At 49.1% G+C, this 27,296-nt stretch overlaps 1 protein-coding gene across 1 annotated transcript; it reads right to left on the reverse strand.

Annotated features, from left to right (window-relative positions):
• Positions 1–26,636, reverse strand: FCSK (fucose kinase). Its single transcript, XM_056862667.1, has 23 exons — positions 26,542–26,636; positions 24,822–24,973; positions 23,386–23,436; positions 22,987–23,112; positions 21,774–21,846; positions 21,457–21,554; positions 19,556–19,636; positions 19,158–19,277; positions 18,019–18,181; positions 16,867–16,994; positions 15,976–16,077; positions 15,671–15,841; positions 15,289–15,359; positions 13,649–14,013; positions 11,807–12,017; positions 9,846–10,012; positions 8,263–8,493; positions 7,516–7,659; positions 5,912–6,031; positions 3,345–3,532; positions 2,592–2,691; positions 766–989; positions 1–106 (listed from the first exon to the last, which is right to left on the reverse strand). Exons 1-23 carry the CDS (start codon positions 26,618–26,620, stop codon positions 11–13), a joined length of 3,261 nt encoding a protein of 1,086 aa, XP_056718645.1. The 5' UTR covers positions 26,621–26,636; the 3' UTR covers positions 1–10.
• Between the last annotated feature and the right edge of the window lie 660 nt (positions 26,637–27,296).

A 27,296-nucleotide genomic window follows, 5' to 3' on the forward strand; every position in this document is an offset into this window, starting at 1 on the left:
GCTGCAGTGCCTACTGCTCCACACATGGGAGGTCCTCTTCCAAAAGCCGCATTTGGAAACCAGCTGCATCCACCTCAACCGTGTGGATGCTGAAGTTTCCCAGTCCCTAAAAGAAAGGCACATTGATGAATATATTGTCAAACTGCAACAGAAAAGGGAGCTGAATGTTTTCTTATTTATCTTGTTTAAAACATTTCTATGCCTCCTTTCCACCCAATTCAGGGTCTCCAAGGCAGCAAACATTAAAACACATCTTTTTACCCAGGCTTTTAATTAGGTTTTTTTTTTTAATTGACGGCTTTTTAATGGTTTGCTTTTGTTTTATGGATGGTTTTAATAGCTTGTTTTTAATGGCTTGGGTTTTTTTTATACTGTGGTTTTTAATTGTAAGCTGCCTCAAGGAGATCTCTAAAGGAACGGCATAGAAATATAAACAAATAAATAAAAATAAGAAAACATTAAAACATTTCAGACATTTAAAAAGCACCTAAAATACAAATATAAAATATTTTAAACTATTAAATAAAACAATATAAACAACACAACCACATAAAAATATAATATTAAGCTTGGTGGGTCATCCAGCCTGCAAGGGAACAGACAATGGCTCCTATTCTTACCTGGGAAGGACCCAGGAACTCCATTTCTCTTCTTGCATATGGCCACGGAGGGTTTTTTTCCTCAGCGTCCTGGATGCCAAGACTTGCTATTGTTTCTACAAGGAGATAGTGACTAATGGGAAACTCTGAAGCTGGCTGAACTCACCTCTGTTTCTGCCAGGATCCTCTGCAAGGCCTCCTGCATCCTTGGCTGCCTTGTTAAGACATAGAGAAAACCACCGCCTCCAGCACCAGCCAGGCTCTGCCCATAGACATGAGGCTGGAGTGCCTCCATCATGCACTGGACAACCAAAGGCTCGCACCCGGGGGCCATGGCCTTCTTTTGCAGCCTGTAATTGCTCATGCACTTGCCTAAGAGAGCCAGGTTCCCTGGTGGGGAGGAGGAAGAGGAAGAAGAGTGAGGCAATACGGTCAGGCACCTCTTTGAAGAAGCCTCCCAGACACCTTCCCCTGTCCTGAGGCATGCCCTGTCTCAACAAACCTGTTGTCACACCAACAGTTGTTTCCCTTATTTTTAAGGGGTCAGAACACCTTTCCGATGAGTATGGAGCTTTTCCGTTTACAACAAAAAACGACTGGAGTGATGGATAGAGGATACATGATTATAAAATTATGTACAGGGTGGGGGAAAAAGGAACTTTTACTCCTTTCCCCATAATACTAGAACTTAGGGGCACCCTGTGAGGTTGATGGGTGACAAACGGAAATATTTCTTTACTCAAGAAGTAATTAAAGTGTGTACATAGGGGCAGCCATGAGCATGTGTGTGTGTAAGTGTCGTCAAGCTACAGCTGATTTATGGCGACTACTTATGGGTTTTTCAAGGCAAGAGACTAACGGGTGATTCGCCAGTGCTTTCCTCTGCATGGCAACCCTGGATTCCCTTGGTGGTCTCCCATCCAAATACTAACCAGGGCTGACAATACTTAGCTTCTGAGATCTGATATCAGGCTATACCATGCTGCCTTCCCACCCAGTCATCAGCACAGATGGTGTTAAAAGAGGATTAGGCAGTTTAATGGAGGGCAATGCCATCAACAGCTACTAGCAAAGATGGCTAAAGGACAGCTCCATATCCAAAGGCTGTCAAGCCTTTGAAACCCAAAGCCCAGAAGGCAACATCAGGGGGATTCCTTGATGTTCATTCCCTGCCTGTTAGCCCTCTAGGGCAACTGCTCGGAAACTGTCTCAAACAGGATGCTGAATTTGATGGACTACCAGTGTGATCCAGTAGGCTCTTCTTATGTGAAGTGGTTACTGCACTCGGCCCTGATTTTGGGCCTTCACATTTACCATCTGCCTTCCCCTTCTGGGAAGGTTTAGCGGGCAGGTGAGTTGTGCAGTCCACTCACTGAGGACAAGAAGGCGAATACAATCAGACTGGTCTCCATTGATTTCCTCAGCATGGGAAACACACTAGTTTTTTTGTCTTTGAGACTGCTTGCTTGGAAGTGTGAACGGATATTGCTTTCTCCACTCTCTTTTTTCTGCTTTCATATAGGAGGGTGAGACTCCATAGCTTCCAGCTGCATGCCACCCTTAGAGATACCCCTGCAGCTTCCTGTTCATTACCTGAATAACAAGCTTACGGTTGCCAACCTCCAGGTGGGGCCTGGAGATCTCCCTGAATTACAAATGATCTCTAGCCAACAGAGATCAGTTCTCCTGGAGAAAATGGCTGCTTTGGAGGGTAGCCTCTATGCCATTATACCTGCTGAGGTCCATCCCCAAGCTTCACTCTCCCCAGACTCCATCCCCAGATCTCCAGCAATTTCCCAATCCGGAGTTGGCAACCCTATGAAAAACCCATCTCTCTCAAGTATGTATAATCCCTAAAAGTGTGAAATAACAAACATTTTGCCTGTAAAACACACCAAACATTTCAGGGGATGGAGCTCCCTTAATGGGCACCCTTTCTACACCTTTGGCATGGCTAGCTGTGCCCCACCCCCCAAACAAGCTGGGCTGTACCTTGTTGAAGGGCCCGGGCACACTCCTCAGCATTGCTCACAAGAGCGTTGGTATTCTGGACAATGGCAGGCAGCCTGGCGTACCAGTTCCTTAGAACATCCTGTAAAGAAAGGCAACCAATGATGAAACAAAATGCCCAATTGGTCTCTCTTGGTGGCAGCCAGAGTACAGAGGTTTGGGTCATGGATGACAGCAGCCCCACACCTTGCCTTGAAAAAACAGCAACCATGTGTGGCTTGGGTTGGAGGTGAATAGGTTTGCCGACCTCCAGGTACTAGCAGGAGTTCTCCTGCTATTACAACTGATCTCCAGCCAATAGAGATCAGTTCACCTGGAGAAAATGGCCACTTTTGCAAGTGAACTCTATGGCATTGAAGTCCCTCCCCTCTCCAAACCCCACCCTCCTCAGGCTCTGCCCAGAAACCTCCCACCGGTGGCGAAGAGGGACCTGGCAACCCTAGAGATGAATGCTATTAATGGCTTCATGCTTGTGTGCGAGCTCCCGAGAAGATTTCACTGGGATGGGAAGGGGTCATTGTTCTGTGGCTGAACTGGAGCTCAAGCCTTTCCCTCTATCATGGTTTGGGTACCACAAGGCTTCTGTTGTTAGCATCAGGCCTCAGCCTTGCATAAATTAAGGCCTGGTCCCTGTGGCCGGGTCCTGTGGGGCAGGAAATTGGCATAAAATGGCTGCCATAGACAGAAGCCAGCTTTCAAGCATTGTCACAAGTGCACAAAGCCCACTGACTGTACCTGGAGCAGGTTGCGGGCGAGGCGCGTCTTCCCCGTGTACACCAGGAGCAGGTGCTCATTCAGGGCGTGCCTGAAACCCTCAGGAATGGCAATCTGTTCCACCTCCACCTTCAACGGCAGCTGAGCCTTCGAACGCCCAATCTTAAGGCCTGGCACCAGCCCTCCAACCTGGTCCTGCCATCCACCCCCTGCAAGGGACGGCAAGAGGTGCTGAGAACATTATTCTGCTCACATTCTTGATTATTTACTTCTTTTAAAAATGATACCCCCACCTCCCCAGCAATGCAGATATCCAAGGCGGCTTGCAACATCTGTTGAACAATCATGAGAAAGCCACTTTAACAACCAGGAGGAGGGAGAGAATAGAAACTGCATTCACAAAGAAAAGCAGAAGAAAAATCATCCCAAGGCTTGGGAGAACAAATCCACTTTTAACTGGCATCCAGAGATTGCCAAGGCAGACAATTTTCTGAATAATGAAAGAAATAACAACCTGTGCTGAATGATAAGTAATAAACAAACAAAAAACAGCATGATGGCTCAATATCAAAAGTGTAATGACACAAATACCTATACAACCAAACTACTAAGTATAGAACTACATACCGGTAGTATAGAAACTCTATACGAAGTGCCACAAATAAGAAACATCCAGCAGATGAACAGATAAAGTGCAAATGGAGCAACTTGAAGCAGTCTGCTAAAGAGTCCAAAATCACTCAGCTGTGTCCGATGAACTCAGCTTGTAAATAACAAAAAACAAACTCTTGAGTCTTGCATCTTATGTGCTCTCCGGATAACAGAAACACGTTTTGCTGAAGCTTCATCAGCCTGTACACTCCATCAATTAAGTAAAGACCACAGAGGGTTCAAAAGCAATCGCTGCATCGGCAAGTAAGTCTGGAGGAGGGAGTCAAGTAGTTGTATGATAGCACAGAAAGGACCATGTGTCTCACTAACCAAGGGGTGCATGTGGAAAAGGGCCTCCAAAGAAGATCAGAATGGATGGGGTGTGGGTGAGGGAGAAGTAGGGTTGCCAGCTCAGGGTTAGAAAATACCTGGAGATTTTGGGGTGGAGCCTGAGGAGGGTGGGGTTTGGCAAGGGGAGGGGCTTCAATGCCATACAGTCTAATTGCCAAAGCGGCCATTTTCTCCAGGGGAACTCATCTCTGTTGCCTGGAGGTCAGTTGTAATAGCAGGAGATGTCCAGCCACCACCTGGAGGTTGGCAGCCCTAGGGAGAAGGATCACATGAGACCAGGCAGTCTCACATCATACAAGAAGCATGCCCACTGGAGAGAGGGGAGGAACAGAAGCTGTTGGGGGTTGGAGCTCTTCTCTGTCTGAACCACAACATTGTAGACATGGGGGAAACAGAAGAGAGGGCAAGACCAGCATTCAGAGCGGCAAAGAGGTCCCCGCAACATCTCCATTCCAGTCAGACATTGTGGGCAAAGGAAAGATGGAGATGCTGCTAAAGGCATTGGGAACAATTGTGTCGATTAGCTCCTGCAAAATAGGAGGCAGTTTCAAAAATAACAGTGGGTCAGCTACTGGCCCAGCAGGGCCTCAGAACTGCTCCCCTGCTTTCCAAAATTTCCCATTGGCAAATATACTGGGGGACTCCCCCGCCCAAGATTGCTGAGGAAAGAGAGCAAGATGGATGAGAAAAGGGATTAATTTTGCACATATGGCAAAACTATTCCAAAATTCCCTTTGAGAGGGAAAGTATTCAACAGAGTTATTTCCAATCACAGGAAGCTGGGTGTTTCTACGAGGAGAGTAAAAGACCCCCCCACCCCACCCCATTCATATCACCGTTTTATATTTGGGATCACGGAGGGATACAGAAATGGGTGATCCCACGGAATTAGAAGCCATCCTCTACAGACTCTTTTCTTCCCCATCCAGAACTTTCAGGGTGGGAGGAGGCAGGCTTGCAATCCAAGGCAACTCAGGCCGTTACCGAACTATGTATTCCCAGCGATGTTTCAAGAGTTTGGAAATGCTGTAAAAAAATCTGTTCGCACTTTCAATGTTTTCCCACCGATTTATTAAGAGTGTGAAATTGTGTTCGCACTTACTTTGACCCCTTCAGCTGTGAAGACGTCTTCCAACCGTTTATTGGCCGTGGTATCCAAAAACCCTTTACAAGCGGTGTATTGGTTTGCTCCATTTAAGTGACGTCACTAATGACCCACGAGTCCGGCAAGAAGCCCTCCCACGCTCCCTCCCAGCCCAGCCAGCCAGCCGCCCTTCTCCGGGGAGCTTCTTGGCGTGGCGGCGGCGGGCCCCAGGAGTCTGGCAAGAAGCCCCCCCCCGCCCTCCCCTTGCGATCCCAGCCAGCCGCCCTTCTCCGGGGCGCCTCTCGGCGCGGCGGCAGGACCCGCGAGTCTGGCGAGAAGCCGTCCCGCCCCCCCTCCATGCAATGTTTGGGAAAACCTTGAATACCGTGCTGGAGTAGAAGAGTGCGGTAGGGAACACATCGGAAACAATTTATTATTTAACGTTGTCCAACTTTAAAAAATGCCCTAGAAGACTGAGTGCGGTAACCCCCTCACTCTTTACCTGTGGTAAGCACTTGCTCCAGGTGTAACACTGCATGAATGAGGGACTCAGTGCTGGTGGACTGCCCCGACACCTGGTACAATGCGGCCATCACAGCACCTGCCAGGATACTGCTAGTGCCTGCAGAAGAAACCAAACAATTAAAAAAAAAATGGTTTTAACATATTTCGTCTGTTGTTTTTACATTTATTGTATTACCCAATTGTTTCTAGACTGTTTTTACATTGTTGGTACCCACCTTGGCCCTGACCGGGATAGTTGAGGCTAGCCTGATCTCCTCAGATCTCAAAAGCTAAACAGAGTCGACCCTGGCAAGTATTTGGATAGGAGACCTCCAAGGAATTCCAAAGATGTGATGCGGAGGCAGGCAATGGCAAACCACTTCTGAATGTCTCTTGCCTTGAAAAGCCCCACCAGGAGTTGCCATAAGTCAGATGTGACTTGAGGGCAAAAAAACAATAACCCAACTTGAGTCCTGAGATGGTTGGGAGAGAGGTGGGTCTATCAATATTTTAAATAAATAAGTAAGTAAATAAGTAAGTAAGAGCACTGGCTTGGGTGAGGTGTGGGGCTGGCTTTTACTTTTCCTCGATGGCAGATCACCTGACAAAAAGGGAAAGGATGGCTTCTTGAAATCAAACACGCCTCAGGGTAGATGTTCTATGTGAAGAGCATTCTGGGCCTTCCCCTCAAGAGTCCAGGACATCTCTGACTTTGTCCACCACCACGCTTGCAGCATTCTGGCCTCTCCTCATGTGTTCCCAGTAGGGTTGCCAGCCTCCAGGTAGTAGCTGGAGATCTCCTGCTATTACAACTGATCTCCAGCCAATAGAGATCAGTTCACCTGGAGAAAATGGCCACTTTGGCAATATGACTCTTTGGCATTGAAGTCCCTCCCCTCCCCAAACACCACCCTCCTCGGGCTCTGCCCCAAAAATATCCAGGTATTTCCCAACCCAGAGCTGGCAACCCTAGTTCCCAGTCTTCTGGGCAAGCCTGCCATTGTGCCTGATGAACGCCAGAGACAAGTACCAAGTGTGTGTGTGTGTGGAGGTGTGCCTCTTCCCACAATATCACACAAGCTCCTGTTTCTCCCACCCAGCCCCTCAAATCTGGCACAAAAAAACCACCACTCCATAAAATATTAGCCTACCACTCTGTTCAGGAAAGTCTGGAGCCTTCCAGCTGAAGGAAGAGCCACTTAAGTTGGAGAAAGGCTTCTTAGGCAGGAGGAAAGCTTCAAACTTTGTAGAGCGGATTGGTAGGACACCTGCTGTTGTTTCATTTTCCTCTGTGATACTTCCTTGGGGCCTGCAAGACCCAGTGAGGGAGGGCGTGGAAGAGAGTGGTCAGCCCCTCTGACCTGGGAGCCCTCAGTATGTGCTCATAGACAGTGAGCCAAGAGGACGCAGCTGCCTCATTTGTGCGGAGCTCGGGGGGGGACGGACTGACTGGCAGCTCACCAGCAAAGAGGGAGGAGGCTCATCTCTCAGTCCTTTCTAAATCAGAAAGACTACCTTAGAAACTCATCTGCAAGCTGACCAGCATTCATGGTGTGGTGCTCCTTGACTAATGCGAGATACACTGAGAGACGAGAAACATACCCAGCCCTGATCCGTGAGGCAGACGAGACCAGGTGCGGAGTTCGAAACCGCCTCCAAAGCGTTCCTCCAGCTGGTCTCGCAAGGTCCTCTGGGAATGGAGAGTGACAACTCGGGTGCAAATGAATGCTGCTTTCAGCAAGGCGCCTGAGGTGAGAGAGAAGGCGTGAATGGAGGGCCCAAACCTTGACTTTTAAACCCCCACTGGTCTCCTGGCACAAGGATCTAGGAATCTGAGCAGTGCCTGCAGGATCTAGCCTATGCTTAGGAATGGGCTGGCCGGGCTTTGAATGGGATTCGAACTCAGGAGCAGGGCTGTGATTCTGGCAAATAGTCCAAACTGGAGGCAGGGGTGGGAGAGAGAAGAGGGATCGCATGTTAGATTTCAGTACTGAAGAAATGGAGGTTGGCGTGATTCACAGCAAGGCACAAGGTTAATTTGCAGAAAAGCAAGACAATTAAGAAGCATTTGCTGCAATTACTTCATTATGTTGCATGGCAACATAACTTCATTATGTTGCATGGTTACCACCATGCACAGCTTGAAGCAAGGGCAAAAGCTAGATTAATTGCCCGGGTAGGAGCAACACCCACCCCACACACTTGCATTTGGGTGTTCTGAATTCACAGCAATGGCATGTCAGTTCATGTTAAGTAGCTCCTGAGCTCTGCCACATGATCTAGCTCTGCTATGGTCCAGAGAGTTCTGGTCCTGTCCTGACTCCCGCTCTCTGCCAGGGAGGTTCTCACCTGGGGCATGAGGCTGGCAGTGATCTTGTAGGTCCTCCAGCTGCCGACACACCAGCTCCGCCACCACCTCTCCCTCCAGCCCACCGCCACTGGCACTAACCAGCCGCAGCTCTGGCTCAGTAATGCGCCGGGCCTGAGCGCCGATAGGCCTGTGTCCATCCACCAGGATGGCGAGATCCACCACTGCCCCACCATGTTCATATGTAATCGGAGGCGTGTCGCTCCAGCCACCTGCAAAAACAGAGAACTCAGGGGAGGGCAGGCTAGCACATACTGTCACTCTCTGGCAGCTGCATCACAACATCCAAAAGGATGCCTTGCAACACTGCAGACAGTGCTAGAGCACGGGTTCCACGCAACCTCAGTTTCCTTTGTAACACTGGAGTCCACCTCTTGAAATCTTATTGGTTGTTCCTCTAGTGGCCCTCAAAACACTGCTGCCTCTCTTTGTTCTATGGGTGCACACTTTCTTGACAAATGCTGGGTTCAGTTCAGTTCAGTTTCTTTACGATCATTTGACCAGCAGATAAATGTTGTTACAATTGATCAATACAGAACCAGGATTACAGTTTTGAATTGACCAATGCTGGGAGATTTGGGGGGAGGGGTGCCTGGGGAGGGGGAGTTTGGGGAAAACATGGTGACTCTTGCAGGTGATGTTCTAGGCTGCTTCCTCTAGTCTCTATAGTCTAGCACAGAGATGAAAGGAAATTCCTAGAATATCGCTATATGGAGGTCCTTTTCTCCTACTCTTCAGTTCCTTAGTAGCTGAAAATTGGGGCTGAGGGCTGGTAATTCTCCTTTCTGGGTGGGTAAATGGGAGGCCTAATTATGACCCTCAACTGGGTCACAAGGGCCTATAGTTTGTTCCCCCCACTTTTTATGGAAGGAGCTGCTGCTAATATGCATGTATTGAGAGCTGGGTTGCCACACTCCCTGCCTCTTGCATTGGCAAGAGGATTCCTTTTTCACAGGTTTACACAACCCTTTCCCTGCTCTGCTTTGCCTTCTGTCTCTTTCCACAACCCTGCCCATCTACTGCCCCAGTAATCAGTCCTCCAGGTCTCCATGCAAGCTTGTGGGAGGGCTTGTGTCTGGCACCTGCTCCTTCCTGCCACATGACTCGGACATCACAACTGTCCCACAGTTTAACTTCCTGTCCCACAGTTGGACTCCTGTACCTGGAGGCTAAAGGTGGGTCCTGGGTTGGAAACAGTGGAAGACCCTTGCTCTAAGCGGTTTGGTTTGCTTCTGCAGTTGGCCTCCTGTGCAGAGCAGCTGCTCCATCATATTCTAGCAGGAAGCATGAGCCAAGAAGGAAAGGGATGCAACCCTGTTTCTATCAAAGCCCACAATGCTGTCCCTGCTGAAGAGAGGAGCAGCTGCACAAGAGTGCTCAGTCAACATTTGCAGGAGGGAAAGGGTCTATCTTCATGCATGGTTGCAAGGAAATTGCAATGCATTCCCCAAATACTGCATGGTTCTTGGCACTGAGAGGGTAACTTTACCAGCTGGGGCCGAAAGAGGCCCGCAGAGCCATAGCTCCTGAAAGAACCCCAAATGCTGCTTAGCCAGCCCCTTACCGGAGAGGTCTACTCTGGCGGGACACTCCACCTGCACCCAGAGTCCCACAGGAGGCAGCTCCACCGGCTGGACACTAATGAACTGGCACGAAGACATCACCGCCTGGCGGATGAGGATCTGCTCCGCCCCTTCGTAATGTCGAGCGGCACGGACCAGCAGGACGGGCCTGCAATGACCAGGAGAGCAGGAGGTGGAGGTGAGGAAAGATGCTGGTTGGTGTCTCTGCAGTCTGCTGACCACTTTATGAGCTCAAGCTGAAGCACTTTTGCCCCCCAGTCAACTAGAGAAGTCATTTCAGACCCTATTTTGAGATGCAGGAACAGCGACTCGCCCAAGGCCACCCAGAGAGTCCCTGTCAGAGGTGGGCTCTCCACTCCAGCCTCGAGCCCTTTCCAGTTCTCTGTCCACCGGGACATCTGGGCAACGGACTCCCACTATGAGGACAACCTCTAGCCATTAGGCAAGAACAGTTCCTACAGGGCTTCAACAAACGATCACATTCGTCCACACGAATGAGAGCCCAAGAAGTTGTATTATCAGAGGCAGCCAGGGCCCAGAGTCCCTGGGCTGTGTGTAGATTGCCTGGAGTGCAGACTTTGCCTTCCCCTTTGCCGTGGGGCAGAGGGTCAGCATGAGCTCAAGGCCTGCCTGTCGGCTAAGATCTGCAAATGAGGCCCTCCCCCAGGAACCCCAGGACTGTCAGGGGTGTTGAGCCTTCTCACACCCTGCTGAGGTGAGACGGGCAAGCACAAAGAGCAGGTCCTGCTTGGTCGAGGCCCTTCGATTATGGAACTGTTGCTCTCAGATGAGCTTGCTAAATTTTAGGTATCCTGTCTTCCCTTATGACAGTAGTTATAATTTTTTTAAATCAAACCAGATACAAGGAAGTATTTCTTTACACAACGCATAGTTAAATTGTGGAATTCCCTGCCTTAGGATGTGGTGATGTAGGGTTGCCAACTGCCAGGTAGTAGCAGGAGATCTCCTGCTAATTCAACTGATCTCCAGCCGATAGAGACCAGATCACCTGGAGAAAAATGGCCGCTTTGTCAATTGAACTCTATGGTATTGAAGTCCCGCCCCTCCCCAAACCCCGCCCTCCTCAGGCTGCACCCCAAAAACCTCCCGCCGATGGCAAAGAAGGACCTGGCAACCCTATGGTGATGGCTGCCAACTTGGAAGGCTTTAAAAGGGGAGTGGACATGTTCATGGAGGAGAGGGCTATCCATGGCTACTAGTCAAAATGGATACTAGTCATGATGCATACCTATTCTCTCCAGGATCAGAGGAGCATGCCTAATATATTAGGTGGTGTGGAACACAGGCAGGACAATGCTGCTGCAGTCGTCTTGTTTGTGGGCTTCCTAGAGGCACCTGGTTGGCCACTGTGCGAACAGACTGCTGGACTTGATGGCCCTTGATCTGATCCAGCATGGCCTTTCTTATGTTCTTATGAATAGGCCTATCTTACTTTAATATACCAGGTTTTTGTTCTTGTTCTTTTCCCCACAAAATGTCTGTGTCCTTCCTTTTGTCTTACAGAGTTCCTAACCGTTTTGCAGCTTTGAACAGAAGCTGCCTTGAGAGTTTTTTGCTAATGAGGTGGGTTATAAGCTTTTTAACATGAATTATCCCGAGATAAGAGTAAAAAACCCAATCTCTACAGATGCCACCCCCCACACACACACAATCCAACAGAGGAACCATCCTTAGAAGAAGAAGAGTTGGTTTTTATATGCCGACTTTCTCTACCACTTAAGGCAGACTCAAACAGGTTTACAATCACTTTCCCCTCCCTTCCCCACAACAGACACCCTGTGAGGTAGGTGGGGCTGAGAGCTGTGACTAGCCCAAGGTCACCCAGCTGGCTTCATGTGTAGATTGCTGGGAGCGTTCTTTGTATCAAGCGGCTCTGAAGGGCAAGGCTCACCCACTCTACACCACCCCAGCCTAGTGGTACCTGCTCAGCCATTTTTTCCTCTCCTTGGCAAGCTCTTTTACGCCCTCAGGGATGTTGCCTCTCTCCAGCTGCTGGAAGGCTGAGGCCCAAGCCTTGTTGGCTGCCGGGCCGCTCCGCAACCCTCCTTTTCCTTTAGCCATGCAGGCCAGCACGTCGGCGATGCAGGCAAGAGACCGAGCAGCCACGCCAGGATCGCTGGCGGTGGAGGCCACTGTGAAGCAAGGAGGTGCCGTCAAAGCCCAGAAGCAGCAAACTGGCCCCTCCCCTCCCCAAACCCTGCCCTCCTTACACTCCGCCCCCAAAATCTCCAGGTATTTCCCAACCCGGAGCTGGCAACCCTAGGGAAAGGTCCAAAAACAAAAGGGGGGGAAACAAAACTTAACCCTATAAACAGAATTAAGTACCTAGAACAGGGGTGGGGAACCTTTTTCCTGCCAAGGGCCATTTGCACATTTATGACATCATTCAGGGGCCATACCAGGTGTAGATCTCCCGGTGTGGGGGGGAAGAGGCTAGGATTGCCAGGTCTCCAGCCACCACCTGGAGGTTGGCAACCCCAGGGGAGGCCACACAGAGAAGGCCTGCAGGGTGCCCCCACTCCCCCTCCCAGGCGGAAGGGCAGCCAGCAGTGGGCCTGAGCAAACGAGGTGCCAGGGGGGCGCAGCCCACAGTCGATCGGCAAGGGAGGAAGGAAAACAGAGAAAGAGGAGGAGGGAGGGAGAAAGGGAGAGAAAGGGAGAAAGAAAGAAAAGGACGAAGGGAGACAAAGAAAAGGACGGAGGGAGACAAAGAAAGAGACAGAAAAAGAGGGAGAAAGAGAGGGAGAGAAAGGAGAAAGAGTGACAGAAAAAGAGGAAGAAAAGAGAGAAAAGCCTTCCCCCCCCCACACACACACACACACGCTGGCCCCGCGCGACCGGGCCCCAGCCTCCCCTGCCCCCCCCCACACACACGGCGGCATAGAGCCCCGCGTGACCGGGCCCAGTCTCCATGCCCTCTCCTCCCCAGAGTCCACAAAAGGCCCCCCCCGAAGCCCGATCGGCTCCTGCATGCATGCTCTGCCGCCGGGAGCCACCAGCCTCTTTCCCCCTCCCTCTCGCTGCTCAACAGCCAACAGTCGGCGAGAGGAGGTCCAAAGGGCGCCGCAGCACCGCTGTAAGCCATGGCACCAGGAACACTCTCTGGGAGGGCCACCCTGCGCCCCGCCTCTGCAGCAGGGCCCCGGAGCTCCTGAGGGCCACAAAAAATGTCCTCGGGGGCCGCATATGGCCCCCGGGCCTGAGGTTCCCCACCCCTGACCTAGAAGGTCAAGCAAGAAACAGCAAACAAGGCCAACAATATAATTAAAAGCTAAACCATTACAAAGTTATCTAAGTACATATAAATTTAATACAAGTTAAAACCAAATGATGCTAATGACTCCTATATGGCCTTGCAAGGAGCCTTCCAAACACATGTTTTAAAATAACACAATTGGCATAATATACAATAAGACATACAATCTACACAAGCCGTAAACATACAATCACATGTAGACCATACGATTTCAGCATATTTGCCTTCTTTAGTGGTCTAAAATAACAACAACTAGCACACCAGGCTGTAAATTATATATCAAATTTCTACAAATCTTTGTGACTTTTGGGCGTAGTACTAACAAGGTCTCAATAAATATAGAACTGCAGAGCTCCTTTGTCTGTTAAATGCATCCTTACAAATGAAACTTACAGCCTATCGTTAAGAAAACATCCAAATCCCACAGTCACAACGTGAAAGTCTGGAGTGATTATCAAGCGTAAAATCAGTAAACAGGAGAGACACAACACCCCAGCCAATTCTCACCCTCATCCAGCGTCTTCAGCACAGCCTCCTGGTAGCCCTCGATGACCGCCGAGCGGATCAGCGGCAGCAGGCTGCAGCTGCTGTGCTCCGTCAGAACTTTTCGGATCTTGCTCTGGGCCTGCAGGAAGAAGAGGGCTTTGCGGGAGGCCAGTTCCATCTCCTGGTCCAGGCAGGTCCGCAGCTCCTCCCAGGACATCCGCCACGAAGCTCGCCAGCGCTGCGGTTGGCCAGCCCCAAGGGAACCCAAGAGCCACAGGATGTCCCCAAGGCCCAGCGGCTCAGAGGCATGCAGCACAGGAAAGAGGCGGGCGTTCAGCAGGCAGCGGCTGCTCGAGGGGGTGTCTGAACTCCAAAGGTCCTGGCTTCTAGTCAGCGGGGAAGCAAAAAGGATATTCAGTGTGCAAAGGGAGTAGTATCCACTCAGCAAACCACTGCAGAGTGTCATTGCTAATGTGTAGTAATAAAAATTAACTGGTCTTTATCAATTCAGTAAATATAAATTATACAATTGTATAATTTTATTTTACAATGCTATATTAATATATCTATATAACATAATTGGGGGACAGCACACCTTCAAGTCCGCCCTCTCCCATATGAACCTATCTGTTCACTCTGGTCATCGTCAGAAGCCCTGCTTCAGGGGGCCCCACCATCTGAGTCTGAACGGGTGGCAACCAAACGTAGGGCCTTCTCAGTTAGGCACCCAAATTTTGGAACTCCCTGCCCGGGAAGCTTTATCTGTTTCTTCTATTGTTGTCTTTTTCCAGCAGGAGAAGATTTTTTTTGTTCCATTTGGCATACCCACGATAACTGTTACTGGCCCTCCTCCCTGGTTTTAGTGTTATCTGTTTATGTGTTCGAGTTTTTATTGAATTATTTCATATATTATTTTAAAGGCTGTTCTAACATTGAAATGTTTTAAATGTTTCCTCATTCACTGCCTTGGGGTCCCTATTTGGGTGTGGAAAGGCAGCATTAAAATGTTTTAAATAGAATAAGGAATAAATTAAGCAAATAAAATGTGTCTCATGGCTGATATTTTAAAATCCTAAAATTATAAACAAACATTTAAGTACAACTATAGATATTTTAGAGTTTTATATTATTTTATTTTAATAATGTTACAGAAAAGGAAGCAATAGCTGCTGATAGACCTGTCCTTAAGAAGGCTCCTCAATTATAGTGTTTTATTCTCTATTTGACATATCATTTAATGGAGTACTTTGCATTCTAGTTTTGTCTGAGCACTTGCTGACTTTTCACCAGAGAACCTGGCCCTTGAACCCATGGCCAAGATCCAACACCTATTCCTCCACACCAGGGAGAGTGGGCAACAACCCAGGACGTGAAGGGCTTAGCCACTGACTGGGAGCACTGAGGATAGGGTTGCCAACCTCCAGGTAGCTGCAGGAGATGTCCTGCTATTACAACTGATCTCCAGCTGATTGAGATCAGTTCACCTGGAAAAGATGGCCGCTTTGGCAATTGGACTCTATGGCATTGAAGTCCCTCCCCAAACCCCTCTCCCCTCAGGCTCCGCCCCAAAAACCTACCGCCAGTGGCGAAGAGGGATCTGGCAACCCTAACTGGGGAGGTGCTCATAGATCATCACTATGGAGGAGTCTCTGGGTACGTACCGTATTCCTGTCCTGCGGAACAACTCCGCCCATGGCACATTCAGGTAGGTGCCATTGTCCTCTGCTGGGCTCTAAGCAGGAGAGAATAGCATCAGATTCGGATTTTCAAAGAAACTCCTCTGAGCAGATGCAGAAAGAAAGAAACAGGAGAAGGAGAATTGGATAAAAGTGTGTCAGAGTTCCAGGAGAGAGTTCTATGCCTAGCTGACACCACCTTCCCCATGTTGTGAAAGGGACACCCCACTCTTCTAGTAGCAATCAGAATTCCACCAAGAAAGCCCACTTTTCAGCCCACTGAAGGACTTTCTGGGGCTTGAAGAAAGTTTCCCTCCTGGAGAAACGGTATCCCACCCATGCCCAAAATCCACGCAGCTGTGCTCACCTGCCAGTTGTCGTGCCGCCCGCTTAAAGTGAACACTTTGCAAGGGATGTCCCTCAGTCTGACGGAATGTCCCTGAATGACCACATCCTCGAGCAAGTGGCCCTTGAGGTCCTCAGAGGATGCCACATCCAGGCCAGTGAGGAGACAACCAGAGTGGATCTGCAGGGGACCCTGGAGGAAGGCCATACGCCATGTGCTTCTGCAGCACAGTGACATTCACCAGTCTTGTGCCCACTGAGCTCAAAAATGGCTCCTCAGTGGTTTTATACAAGAGCTTCCACCCTCACCACCCAAGGGAGATGTACCTTCAAGCAGCAGTGCTGAATAGCACTCCCAGGCCCCAACGACACTGCTCCTTCCAGCAAACTGTTAGTAACTGAGCAGCCCTCTTCCAGGAGTTGTGGCTCCTGTGTGCAAGAGACAAGGAGAAAGAGACCATGGGGACATAAAGGTTCTGGGAGCAGAGTGTACACACAACCACAGGCAACTTCAGCTGAATCTGCAGGCACTCGGTGTGTCTGCAGAGATACTGGGCAAGTTTAGAAAACAAAGCAAGATGCTGACCCTTATAGCTGAAGAATACAGCTTGCAAATACATGGGCCATGTCTGGAGAACCACAGTGGTTCTTTGCCCTCATGGACACTGTTCCTTTCACTCCTGTTCACCTAACCCTACCTTCTTTCCCTTCTTTGCCATCTGTACTTCAGAGTTATAAATTGGTATAAAACCCTTATCTTGGATGCAAAATAAATTATACTCTGACTGGCAGCAGCTCTTCAAGGACTCAGGTTGAGGTCTTTCACATCACTTTCTACTCAAACCTTTTTAAAAAAAAACTGGAGATGCTGGGGATTGAACCTGGGATCTTCTGCACGCAAAGCAGATGTTCTACCACGTACTGTCACTGAGCTCCCTGCAATGTGAGGCAGATTTACCGTAGCTTCATCTGGTTCCACCAATACTGATCATCTGCAGAAATCATTCCAACTTTTGTATATTTCCCATGCAAGCCCTCCCCAGTCCAACCCTTACCTCACCCCTCCTTGCTTTACACAACAAGGGTTGTGCCACAAAGCAGACCCACAGCAACACCATCTTGTGCAAAGGGGGTTGCATGTAAACAATCGACTTTGCAGGATCAACGCCGACGCTGCAGGAGCCTTGGAAGCAAGAAGGGAGATGGGACGGTACTTACAGCCACGTTGGAATGGGCCACTTTGCAGAAGGGGCGGCTGTAAGCCGTGCCCTCGTGGGCTGTTAAGTGGAGGATGTGATCACCGGCTGACATGCTCATGTAGTCGTGGCGGCCACCAGGAATGTATGCTGCAAAGAGACGAAGCAATCCTGCCATGAACATCTGGCCTTGGAGCCTCAAAACATCAGAACCTGGGAATTTCAAGACAAGCAGGAGATCCCAACTCATATACCCCACCTTTCTTCCCAATGGGGACCCAGAGTGGCTTATATCAGTCTCTTCTCCTCCATTTTAGAAGAAGAGTTGGCTTTTATACCCGATTTTCTCTATCTTTAAGGAGTCTCAAACCAACTTACAATTGCCTTCCCTCCCTCTTCCCACAACAGGCACCTTGTGAGGTAGGTGGGGCTGAGAGTGTTCGGAGAGAACTGCGACCGGCCCACGGTCACCCAGCAGGCTTCATGTGTAGGAGTGGGGAAACCAACCCAGTTCACCAGATTAGAGACTGCTGCTCATGTGGAGGAGTGGGGATTCAAACCTGGTTCACCAGATTAGAGTCCACTGCTCCTAACCACTACACCACGCTGGCTCTCTTTTTATCCTCACAACAGCCTTGTGAGGTAGATTAGGTAGAGAGTGTGTCACTGGACCCAAGCTCACCCCTGCAAGCTTCTATGGTAGAGTGGGGATTCGAACCCAGTCTGCCAGATCCTAGCTTGACACTCTAACCACTGTACAATGCTAGCTCTGTTTTGGTCTCTGGCAGCAAGGGAGCCCTTAGCACAAGACGAAGGGTAGCTGCTCCTTTCATACAGTTTGGGGTGCTAGAGCCCTTTCCCACAATTTTGGGGCGCCAGAGCGCAGGCTGGACTGCACCCTCCCATCATCTGGAGCAGCTCATCCTGCCCTTTTCTGGCTGTTTTGCCTCCCCGGGTCCAGCAGATGCAACTCTCTTTTGGGTGCCGGACCTCTGTGGCCGTGCACATCAAACCCAGATGCGCACTGCCACTCCCATCCTTTCCTTGCACCCTAGAGGACAGAATGGCTCCATCTGCAAAAAGAAATCCTCAATCAAGGTCAATAGTGGAATCCATCCAACGTTTTGATTCTGTTCTAGTGAGACGCAGAGCGCAGTTGAGTTCACAGCTTCACCCATAGTGAGCGGGACTGTACGGAGGGCCTTCCACAACACCGATCGGGCACTCCTCGTTGCTGCGGCGTCTCCACTGCCCATCCCTGGGCTCTGGCCCTTCACGAAGGCTTCTTCAGCCACCCCCTGGGCCATGCATAGCAGGATGTCAAAGAATAGGGACAGCTGGGCGGGGAGCAAAGAGAAAAGAACAGCCGTAAGCTGCCCCATATGAAGGCGGTGCACCTGACGAGCAGGAGTCTGGGAGATGCTGCTTTAGTGGGATTTGTAAGGGGCGCTTCCCCCCCACCATTTTTTATTTACAGAAGATTAAACGGATGAACATAAAGAGAAGGTAGGGGGGATGGGGATTACAGTAATGCTTCACAAATCTTATCTACTGTTCAGTTATACTGACAAAAATATGCATGTCTACCCTGGGTGTGGCTACACCTTGTATACTGTACATATTGTCTATTTCTATATTTCTATTAAACAAAATACTTTTTAATAACACAGTTTTAGTATTCTCTGTATCAAACTCCTCATAGCTTATGTTATCCTCACATAAGCATAACAGAGCTTCCACTTTGAGAAAAATTCTTCACTAGGTCTTTTATTTACTAAATTGGTTAGTTTCGCTATCACAGCATATTCTGCCAATTTGCTCCTCCATTCTTCTATGTAAGGGGCTTTTTGTTCCTTAAAAACTGCCGTCACAGACCAAGGAAGGAAAACCCAAACTAGAAACTCATGGAGGAGAGGGGTATTCAGGGCTACATGTCAAAATGGCTACTAGTCATGATGCACACATATTCTCTCCAGGATCAGAGGAACATGCCTATTATATTAGGTGCTGTGGAACACAGGCAGGATAATGCTGCTGCAGTCATCTTGTTTATGGGCTCCCTAGAGGCACCTGGTTGGCCACTGTGTGAACAGACTGCTGGACTTGATGGACCTTGGTCTGATCCAGCATGGCCTTTCTTATGTTCTTAGAAGAATACACAGGGCAAAAGAGATAGGAGAAAATACTTTTCTGTTCTGCAAGCCTGCCTCTCAAAACAGGATCTCAGGGCTTTCAGCAAGCCCCCTCAGCTCTTTATCCGCAGCGCTAGCCTGCGATCTGCAGCAAGATGGCAGCCAGGGAGGGGCCCCTCACCTGAATGGGTGGTGCTCCCGAGTCCAGGCCCAAGTAGGTGCAGGCATCAAGGGGGGGAACCACATGGGTAGCCAGTAGCTGTTCTGCTGTCCCTGCAGAGAAGAATACGACCCCACAGACCTGCCAGATCAAACAGAGGTTGGAATGGAGGACAGCTCTTGTTGTGCTAACCAAGGGACTCCTCTGCAGCAGTCCAGACTATCTTCCACCATGGCATGTGTGTTTGGCCACAGTCCTGTGATCGCAAATAAGGTTTGCTGCCCAATGTGGGCAGCCCTGGTTTTCTAGCCATCCATGGCTCACTTTGCATCTCAGCCTACCCACAGGGTTGTACCCCATGGGGCCAACCCACAGTATTGCAGGAGAGAGATTTATAAAACCCCAGGAGCCAGACTTACCAGTGGGACTTTTCCATCTAACCCCACACACTGTTGAATCTGATCTTCAGGGCATTGGTAGAGAATATCTTGGACAACCCCCTATGGAGAAGAGGGCCATGGTTAGCCTGCTAGCTAGGGTTGCCAAGCTCCAGGTAGGGCCTAGAAATCTCCAGGAATTAGAACTGATCTCCAGATGACAGAGATCAGTTCCCCTGGAGAAAATGGCAGCTTTGAAGAGGGGGTACTTTATGGCATTATACCCCGCTGAAGTCCCTCCTCTCCCCAAACCCTGCCCTCCCCAGCCTCTACCGCCAAATCTCCAGGAACTTCCCAAGCCAGAGTTGGCAACTCTACTCCCAGCACAGAAAAACATTGTTCCTTGACAACATTTACACTAGAGAAAACTAATATTGTGTATAAGGATCTTGATCTGAGCCTCAGGACCAAAGCACAGAGGAGGTGAGACAACTATGATCAGCATTCACACTGTTTTAAAGACTACGTTTCCCTCTATCTTTTATATCATTGTGACTAAATTATAAGCCTGTGGGGTGGGGAAGGGCTGGGCCTGAGCCTGTGCTTCCTGTATACCACCCAGCTGCCTCAGGTGCTTTATAAAGGGATCCATAAAAGCATACAGTTACTTTGGAACTTGTGCTTCACAAGCCGCTGTCTCCGGCCCCTGCTGTATGAGAAATCTCTTCTGAAGCAGAGGGGTGGGAGGTTGATATGAGAGAACAGTGGAAGCGTTCTGCTGTTCAATTACCATGCCCAAATTCTCAGGCACCTTTCAAGTTTGAATGCCAACAAATCATCGTGATGTTGGTTATCCCTATTATTAATATTATACGCAAGGTTTGAAAAATGGACATAAACTGCATGGAAGACAAACAGTCTGCATGTACACACCCCAACTGGTTATGTTGTAAACAGGCCCTTCTTAGGGCCAAACTAGATGTGATGAGTAGGCTTGCCAACCTCCAGGTACTAGCTGGAGATCTCCTGCTACTACAACTGATCTCCAGCCGATAGAGATCAGTTCCCCTGGAGAAAATGGCTGCTTTGGCAACTGGACTCTAGGGCATTGGAGTACCTGCCCAAACCCCACCCTCCTCAGGCTCTGCCCCAAAAACCTCCCGCCGGTGGCGAAGAGGAACCTGACAACCTCAGTGACAAGGATGCCGCCGCCTTTTTAAAGTCATTGAAAAATGCTGTGAGAGCCGGATCCTGATTGGGCCTCCAGCGTAGTGGGCTGAGGCATTCTTGTTCCCCTCCCCCTTGCACCTTATCAAGTGCTGAAATTCCCCCCCCCCCAGGCTGTTTCAGCACTTGTAAAGATTTTTTTGGGGGGGACAAGAGCACTCTGCTGCAAGCCCAGTCAGAATCAGGCCCTAATGGCATTTTGGAATGACTTTAAAACGGCGATGGCATCCTCATGACAGCCAAACGGACGCCATCTTGTCTAGTTTGGCCCTTAGTCACAACACTGGAATGCTTGTTGGAAGATTTCGCTGGAAGGGCATCAGCTTGCATCTGCCAAAACAGGTTCTGTTCTGTGGCCTGCCGGTCATGCGGGCAATTAATGTGAGCTTGTACACTTTAAGAAGTCAGACAGATGAGGCTGAGTGTTGAAAAATGGCACAGCGGGGCGGATAATATGACTGGCACCATAACAATTGGGGTTTGTGTCTGTAAGCACCATAGCCATTTGCAGGAATGAGCCCCGTGACCCGGGCTCATCAGCCAGACGGCTAGTGACCCCAGTCTGCAAGTTAAACCACGGAACCCACTATTCATAAGCACAGAGGACCATTCTCTGTCCCCTGAGACCAATCACTGGCCCCAGACAAACTGTATGAATAGACTTCTTAGCGTTGATCCTAAGACAGTGAAGTGGGGGAGATCTGTTGACTGCATACCTGAGCATTGGCAAGGTAAACTCCATGCTTCCGGGCATAGGAGACGCTTCCTGGCACAGCAATGACTCTAGCACCCTGGAATCCATGCCAATCGATCTCTGAGAGAGGAAACTTTGTAAATTTGGTATCAAAAACCTTCTCTGTTCAGACTGTCCCTTCAATATAGATTAAAACTAAGCAAGCATCGCCAAATGAATATGAGGGAAAGAGAGGAGGCCATGCATGCCACGGGAGAGCTCCCCAGCTCTCCATCCCAGCCCAGAGAGCCCAGCAGCTGTTCCCCACCTGGTCTACGAGACCCCCTTGGGCACACTCACCAGCAGTGGCAGGGATCGAGAGAAGCATATCAGTGCTGCAAACCCACACCCCCGGCGGGGATCCCTTGCACACCTGGAAAGGGAGCAGGATGCAAAAAGAGAGTTGGAGCGACCTGGCTCTGCCCACGCAGACAAGCGGAGACCCCAAGAGGTTTGCTGGGAACCTCTTATTCCCTCAGTCAGGAAGCAGAATGTGGATATGTGTGGGTTCTCCCCACAGAAGTCTCAAAAGCTGACTGGCAAAGCATCCAGGTGGGTAGATGTTTTTAGGGCAACCCGCACCAGCAAATGATGCCCAAAGGTGGCACTGTCCTACCTTGTGCTCCAGGCCACCTGTCCACTGCTTGACCTCAGCTTCCTTGTCCCCCCTCTTTCTCCACCCCCACAAAAAACTTGCATGCCATTATAAAAGGTTTACTCTTTTGCACAAGTGGCCAGGACAAAACCTTGCACTCTCTCTCCTCTGCCTGCCTGTTTTTTGGAAGACCACCCAGGACTGGTCTTTATGATCTAAGCAATACAAAGGGTGTGAGTGTCACTTCTGAAGGCCACCTACAATCTATTTATTGAGCGTATTTCTTATCCTATGAGGAGGACCCAAAGTAGCTTATAAAAACCCACAATATAAATAATTTAAACAAAAGACTGAGAAAGAAAGAAGCAAAACCCCAAAAAAGGTACACAACATCCTGGCTTAGGCTGATATCCATCAAGTTGGTCCATCAAGGCTCTGAGCTAAGGGCCAAAAGCCCTGTGTCTCTTGCCCTTTGGTTCACACTGAAGGTTTTAAATACCTGTAACAAACTGGAAATGACATCATCACATTGACACCCCTCTCTAGGGTTCACAAACACTCTATGGTTTTACCATACAGTTTTGGGTGAATCCTAGAGCGTGGCCCCAGCATGGTGACATCACTTCTGGTTTTCTTGCCCAAACTGTTGTGCATTGGTGTGTCTCCTACCATGTTGCCAGCCACAGCAGCCAACCCTAAGGATCTTACAAACAGCTCACAGCCGTCTTCCCACAATTTCACCCAATCTTAACTTTGTCTATTATGTATGGCAGCCCCAAAGAGTTCCTGCTTGGCTGTCCTCCATTGGAAAGAGGTGGTCCACAGCAGCACCACAGATCAAGGTGGGAATCCATGGCTGCAGCAATACTACTGAGGCCAGCGAAATAAAGTAGCCTGCGAGGGATCTGCCACACAGACCTGGTGCGTCAAGGTCGCCAGCAGGCTGTCCAGGTTGCAGGTGAGTGCCTCGATGGGGGCAGCAGGATCCTCGACGGGGAGACAGGTGAATGCTCGGCCGCAGTCATCAAACAAGAAGTCCCGGCCCTGAGAGGGAGAGAAGGGGTGTAGAGCAGTAAGACTGGGAAGTGCAGGCTGAAGAGCAGGCCCCCCTCTTGAGAAAGAGAATCTCTAGAGCGCTTTCCCCTGCTAGCACTCAGGTTACACCTTTTCCTACCTGTTGCACTTAGAAGAGGAAAATACCTAGCTGGCTTCATCCTCTTCAACCTATCCCAAAGCTCGGCTATCTAGGGGACCCCACCCACTCAGACGCAGCTCATCTCTCCCCACCTTAGCGATGACCAGTCTCTATCATCTCACCATGTGCAGGATGAGAATCCGGGCCTTTTGCAAGACGTCTGATGTGACCACCTAGAAGAGAAGCAGAGAAGAGTTCTGAGTGGTAAGCAAGGGGCTGGAAAGCAAGCTGAAAGGTGGGTAGGCGTCTATGTGGAGCAGAACAACACATGGAGGAGGCACGGCCTGGATCAGTGCAGGGTTAGGAAGGGCAGAGATCGTGGCTCCTGGAAGTTTGGCACCCTTTGCACACTGTCAAGGCACCATAAGAGAAGAGGGAAGGACACGTGGAAGGGGAAAAACCCTCTCTTGGTGAATGCAGGGCTCTACACAGGTAGCAGTCAAGTGCCAACTCTTTGGGGGGAAATGAATTTGAAATTTGAAATGAATTTGAAATCTAAAGCATTTTGATTCTGTGGAAATGGCTGTTTCAAGTTTGACAGCTACTGAAGGGAAGGCATGTTTTATCTCTCCACATACCCCCAATTCACTGATGGGCTTTCACAAGAAGAGAAGAAGAGTTGGCTTTTATACCTCAATTTTCTCTACCTTTAAGGAGACTCAAAGCAGCTTACAATCACCTTCCCTTCCCCTCCCCTCAACAGACACCCTGTGAGGTAGGTGGGGCTAAGAGAGTTTGGTCACCCAGCTGGCTTCATGTGTACGAGTGGGGAAACCAACCCAGTTCACCAGATTAGAGACCACCGCTCATGTGGAGGAGCGGGGAATCAAACCCGGTTCTCCAGATTAGAGTCCACCACTCTTAACAACTACACCGTGCTGGCTCTGGGTGACCTGCTGGCCAGTGATAAGGCAGGAACCAGAACAAGGGTCCCAAATGTTGCTGGGCCCATGGGCGCTTTTGCAATTTTGAGAACCGGGAGTGGGTGCCACCACAAAATGGCTGCCATATAGTACTGTGGGACCAATCACAAAATGTCAGGAGATTGCAAGCCAAGCATCCTTCCATGACGGAGGTGGTTATTCCTGGGTGAGTTCCCCCCACACAGAGGCGATGCCTCCTGGGGTCTTCTGAAATACCTTCTGCTCCAATGAGGTGAAGGAACCCAAGATTGGTTATTTGATTTGGAAACAAATGCTTTGAATAGGGCTGCCAGCTGCAGGTTGAGAAATACCTGGAGATTTTGGGGTGGATCCTGGGGAGGGTGGGGTTTGGGAAGGGGAGGGACCTCAGCAGTGTATAATGTCATAGAGTTCACCCTCCAAAGCAGCCATTTCCTCCACCTGGAGATCAGTTGTAATCCCAGGAGATCTTCAGCCACCACCTGGAGGTTGGCAATGCTAGCTTTGGGGTAGAAGCAAATGGGTGCCAGGAAACCCATTGATGGATGCGATGGTGCCTACTGGCACCCATTGAGCTAGAGGAAGTAAAGATGTTCTAGGAAGGCCGAAGAGCAGGACACCCAGGGGCTGTGGTTGCCCAGCAGCCATTCTCTTACCGTATAGCCGGCTCGAGCACTCAGGTGCTCGGCTGCCACAAGGAGAGCATTGAGGGTGGCACCTCCACTGCCAACCTGGACCTTGGGGTCTTCAACGGTGAGCAAGATGGGGTGCTGGCCCAGGGCATGGCGATCCCGACGGACCTCGAGCTCTGTGAACAAAGCAAATGGTGGACCTTTCCCTCAATACCAGCCATAGCATGGAGGAAGGCAGGCCTGGGGTGGAAGCACCCGTGAAATGCCCAAACTCCTAAGAAACTCAAGAGGGGACACAAAGATGATGGAATTTACCTCACGGGAGATCTCAAGGCTCAGAAAGCCTCTTCAGGCCCTGTGATGTTTTCACTATGTAAATAGTTTGTGTGTTTTATTTCTATGTTTTAATGTGGAGTTTTGTATGTATGCTGCTGTGATTTAAAATGCAGGCCTGTAAAGTAAGAAAGAGAGGTGCTGGATGAGGGACTGAAGTGTGCTATGACTGGATGGTAGCTGTACCCTTGGGGGCAGAGTTGACAGGTTGTGTGTCAGTCAGGCAGAGGCTTTGTGTGAGAGACAGTTGGAATGGAATGTGTATAGAGGAAAGAGATTAAGTGAGGTGTTGTAGAGTGCGAGAGAAATCTGTGTTCTGTGTGGAAGTAATTAACCTAAGCGGCAAGTTAGGAAATTAAGCTTTGTGGAAGTTATCAGCCTAAGTGGCAAATGAGAAAATACACCTGTGTAATTAGGTCTGTTTAAGAAACTTTAGAGAAACAACCGCTAGCTTGTCAAATGAGGAAAAGCAAATGGCTTTCTCAAAGAGCTTTTTGTGAGAATTAATGACAGCTGAATTACAAAAAAGGATCATCAGGTAGAGTTGCTTCATAACTCCAGCCAGGCCCCCAGTTGACCCACATTTCCTCTCCCCCTTCTGGTCCATGTCGATTCTGGTACGTGAAACCATCTCCTCTGTAATAGATGGCTTCCCAGGGAGATCCAGAGCAATCCACCTTTCTAACATGCTCTCAGATAAGAACATGGAGCTGACCTTTAAAGTGGCCAAATTTGGATGGCAAGCTATGAAGACTAGGCGAGCCTGGGTTGAATTTAATGGATGAGTGACTTTTATTTATATTGACTGCAATTATGTATCATATTTTAACATCATGTTCCTAATGGCTCCTCAATGAGTGAGTGACTATTTTTATCAAATATTTATTGGTGTATATAGTCGTTATCCTGTTACTATGCATATATATTTTTATCAGCTGGTCTTGGACCATATTAAAGTTATTGATTGATTGATTCTGGTCCAGCCAGTGGCACTCTCCTTAGGTACAGAGATACAGCTTTGCAGTCCTTAATAAAGCTTTCAACACAGTAGTCTAAAAATGGTTCTCAACAGCAGACAACTAAAATATTCTGTGATCCAGAGGGGATTACAGGAGAAACCTGATTACAGAATTGCTTCTATTGAATCCTTTCAGAGAATTATTGCTAAAACAGAGAAGGAACTTGAATATTGGAACAGGGACCATTAAGACCATATGGGGGCCCTCCCTAGCTCCTGGAATTACTACTCATAATGCCTGCTTCCAAGAAGGCACAAGCCAAGATGTATCTTTTTTTAAAATGAAATTAAGCTCCAGCTTCATCCCAGCCCGAATGGTGACCCTGGTTTCCATGCAATTTGATGGTTCTGATCCCCAGGTGGAAAGGGGGGGGGCTTGGATTCTTCCCTTACCTTTGTGGAAGGCAAAGACGCTGTCCTTATACTGGCATGTTAGGACAATGACTGTCCATTCCTCCTGTTCTCCAGCCATCCGCACAAAACCAGTCTCTGCCCCTTGAGAACTGCAAAGTATGGCACAAGAGAGTCCATCAAACTTTTCGCCCACTCAGAAATACAAATTAAGTACAAAAAGAGTCATCACAAGCCAGTTAGAAAACACAGATTTGATCTCATTTATACAGCAAGTCACAAACAAATACAGTTTAATGGTTTAAAATAATAACATTTAAAATAATTTTAATGGTTTCTTTTGTTTTTATGGTGATGATTTAGTGTTTTATTGGTAAACCACCTTAAGCAGGACTCTAGAGAAGGCATAAAACTCTCCTTAAAATACATGGTATAATTCTCAGGGGAACTTTTCCATCACATTCATGTTGTAATTTATGTGAATTACAAGAAAATATAAAAGTTACAAAGCAGTGGGTCAGTTGGGTAGGGAACAAATAAATGGGGTTTCTGGATTCATCAAGGTCCATCGTGGCATGCTGGACAGAGCATGGGAACTAGAACAGACAGATCTGGGTTCAAAATCCTGGCTCAGTCATGAATCCTGCTTGGTAACCTTGGCTAGAGCAGTGATCCCCAACATGATGCCCAAGGGCTCCATGGCACCGTCAAGAGGTTTCCTGGTGGTCTCCAGGAGTGGGGACAGACATCATTTGGAAATTCTGCACACATGTGCAAAGTTAAAGGATTCTTCAACT

The sequence above is a fragment of the Euleptes europaea genome, chromosome 17 (assembly GCF_029931775.1).
Source record: "Euleptes europaea isolate rEulEur1 chromosome 17, rEulEur1.hap1, whole genome shotgun sequence".
Taxonomy (NCBI): Eukaryota; Metazoa; Chordata; class Lepidosauria; order Squamata; family Sphaerodactylidae; genus Euleptes; species Euleptes europaea.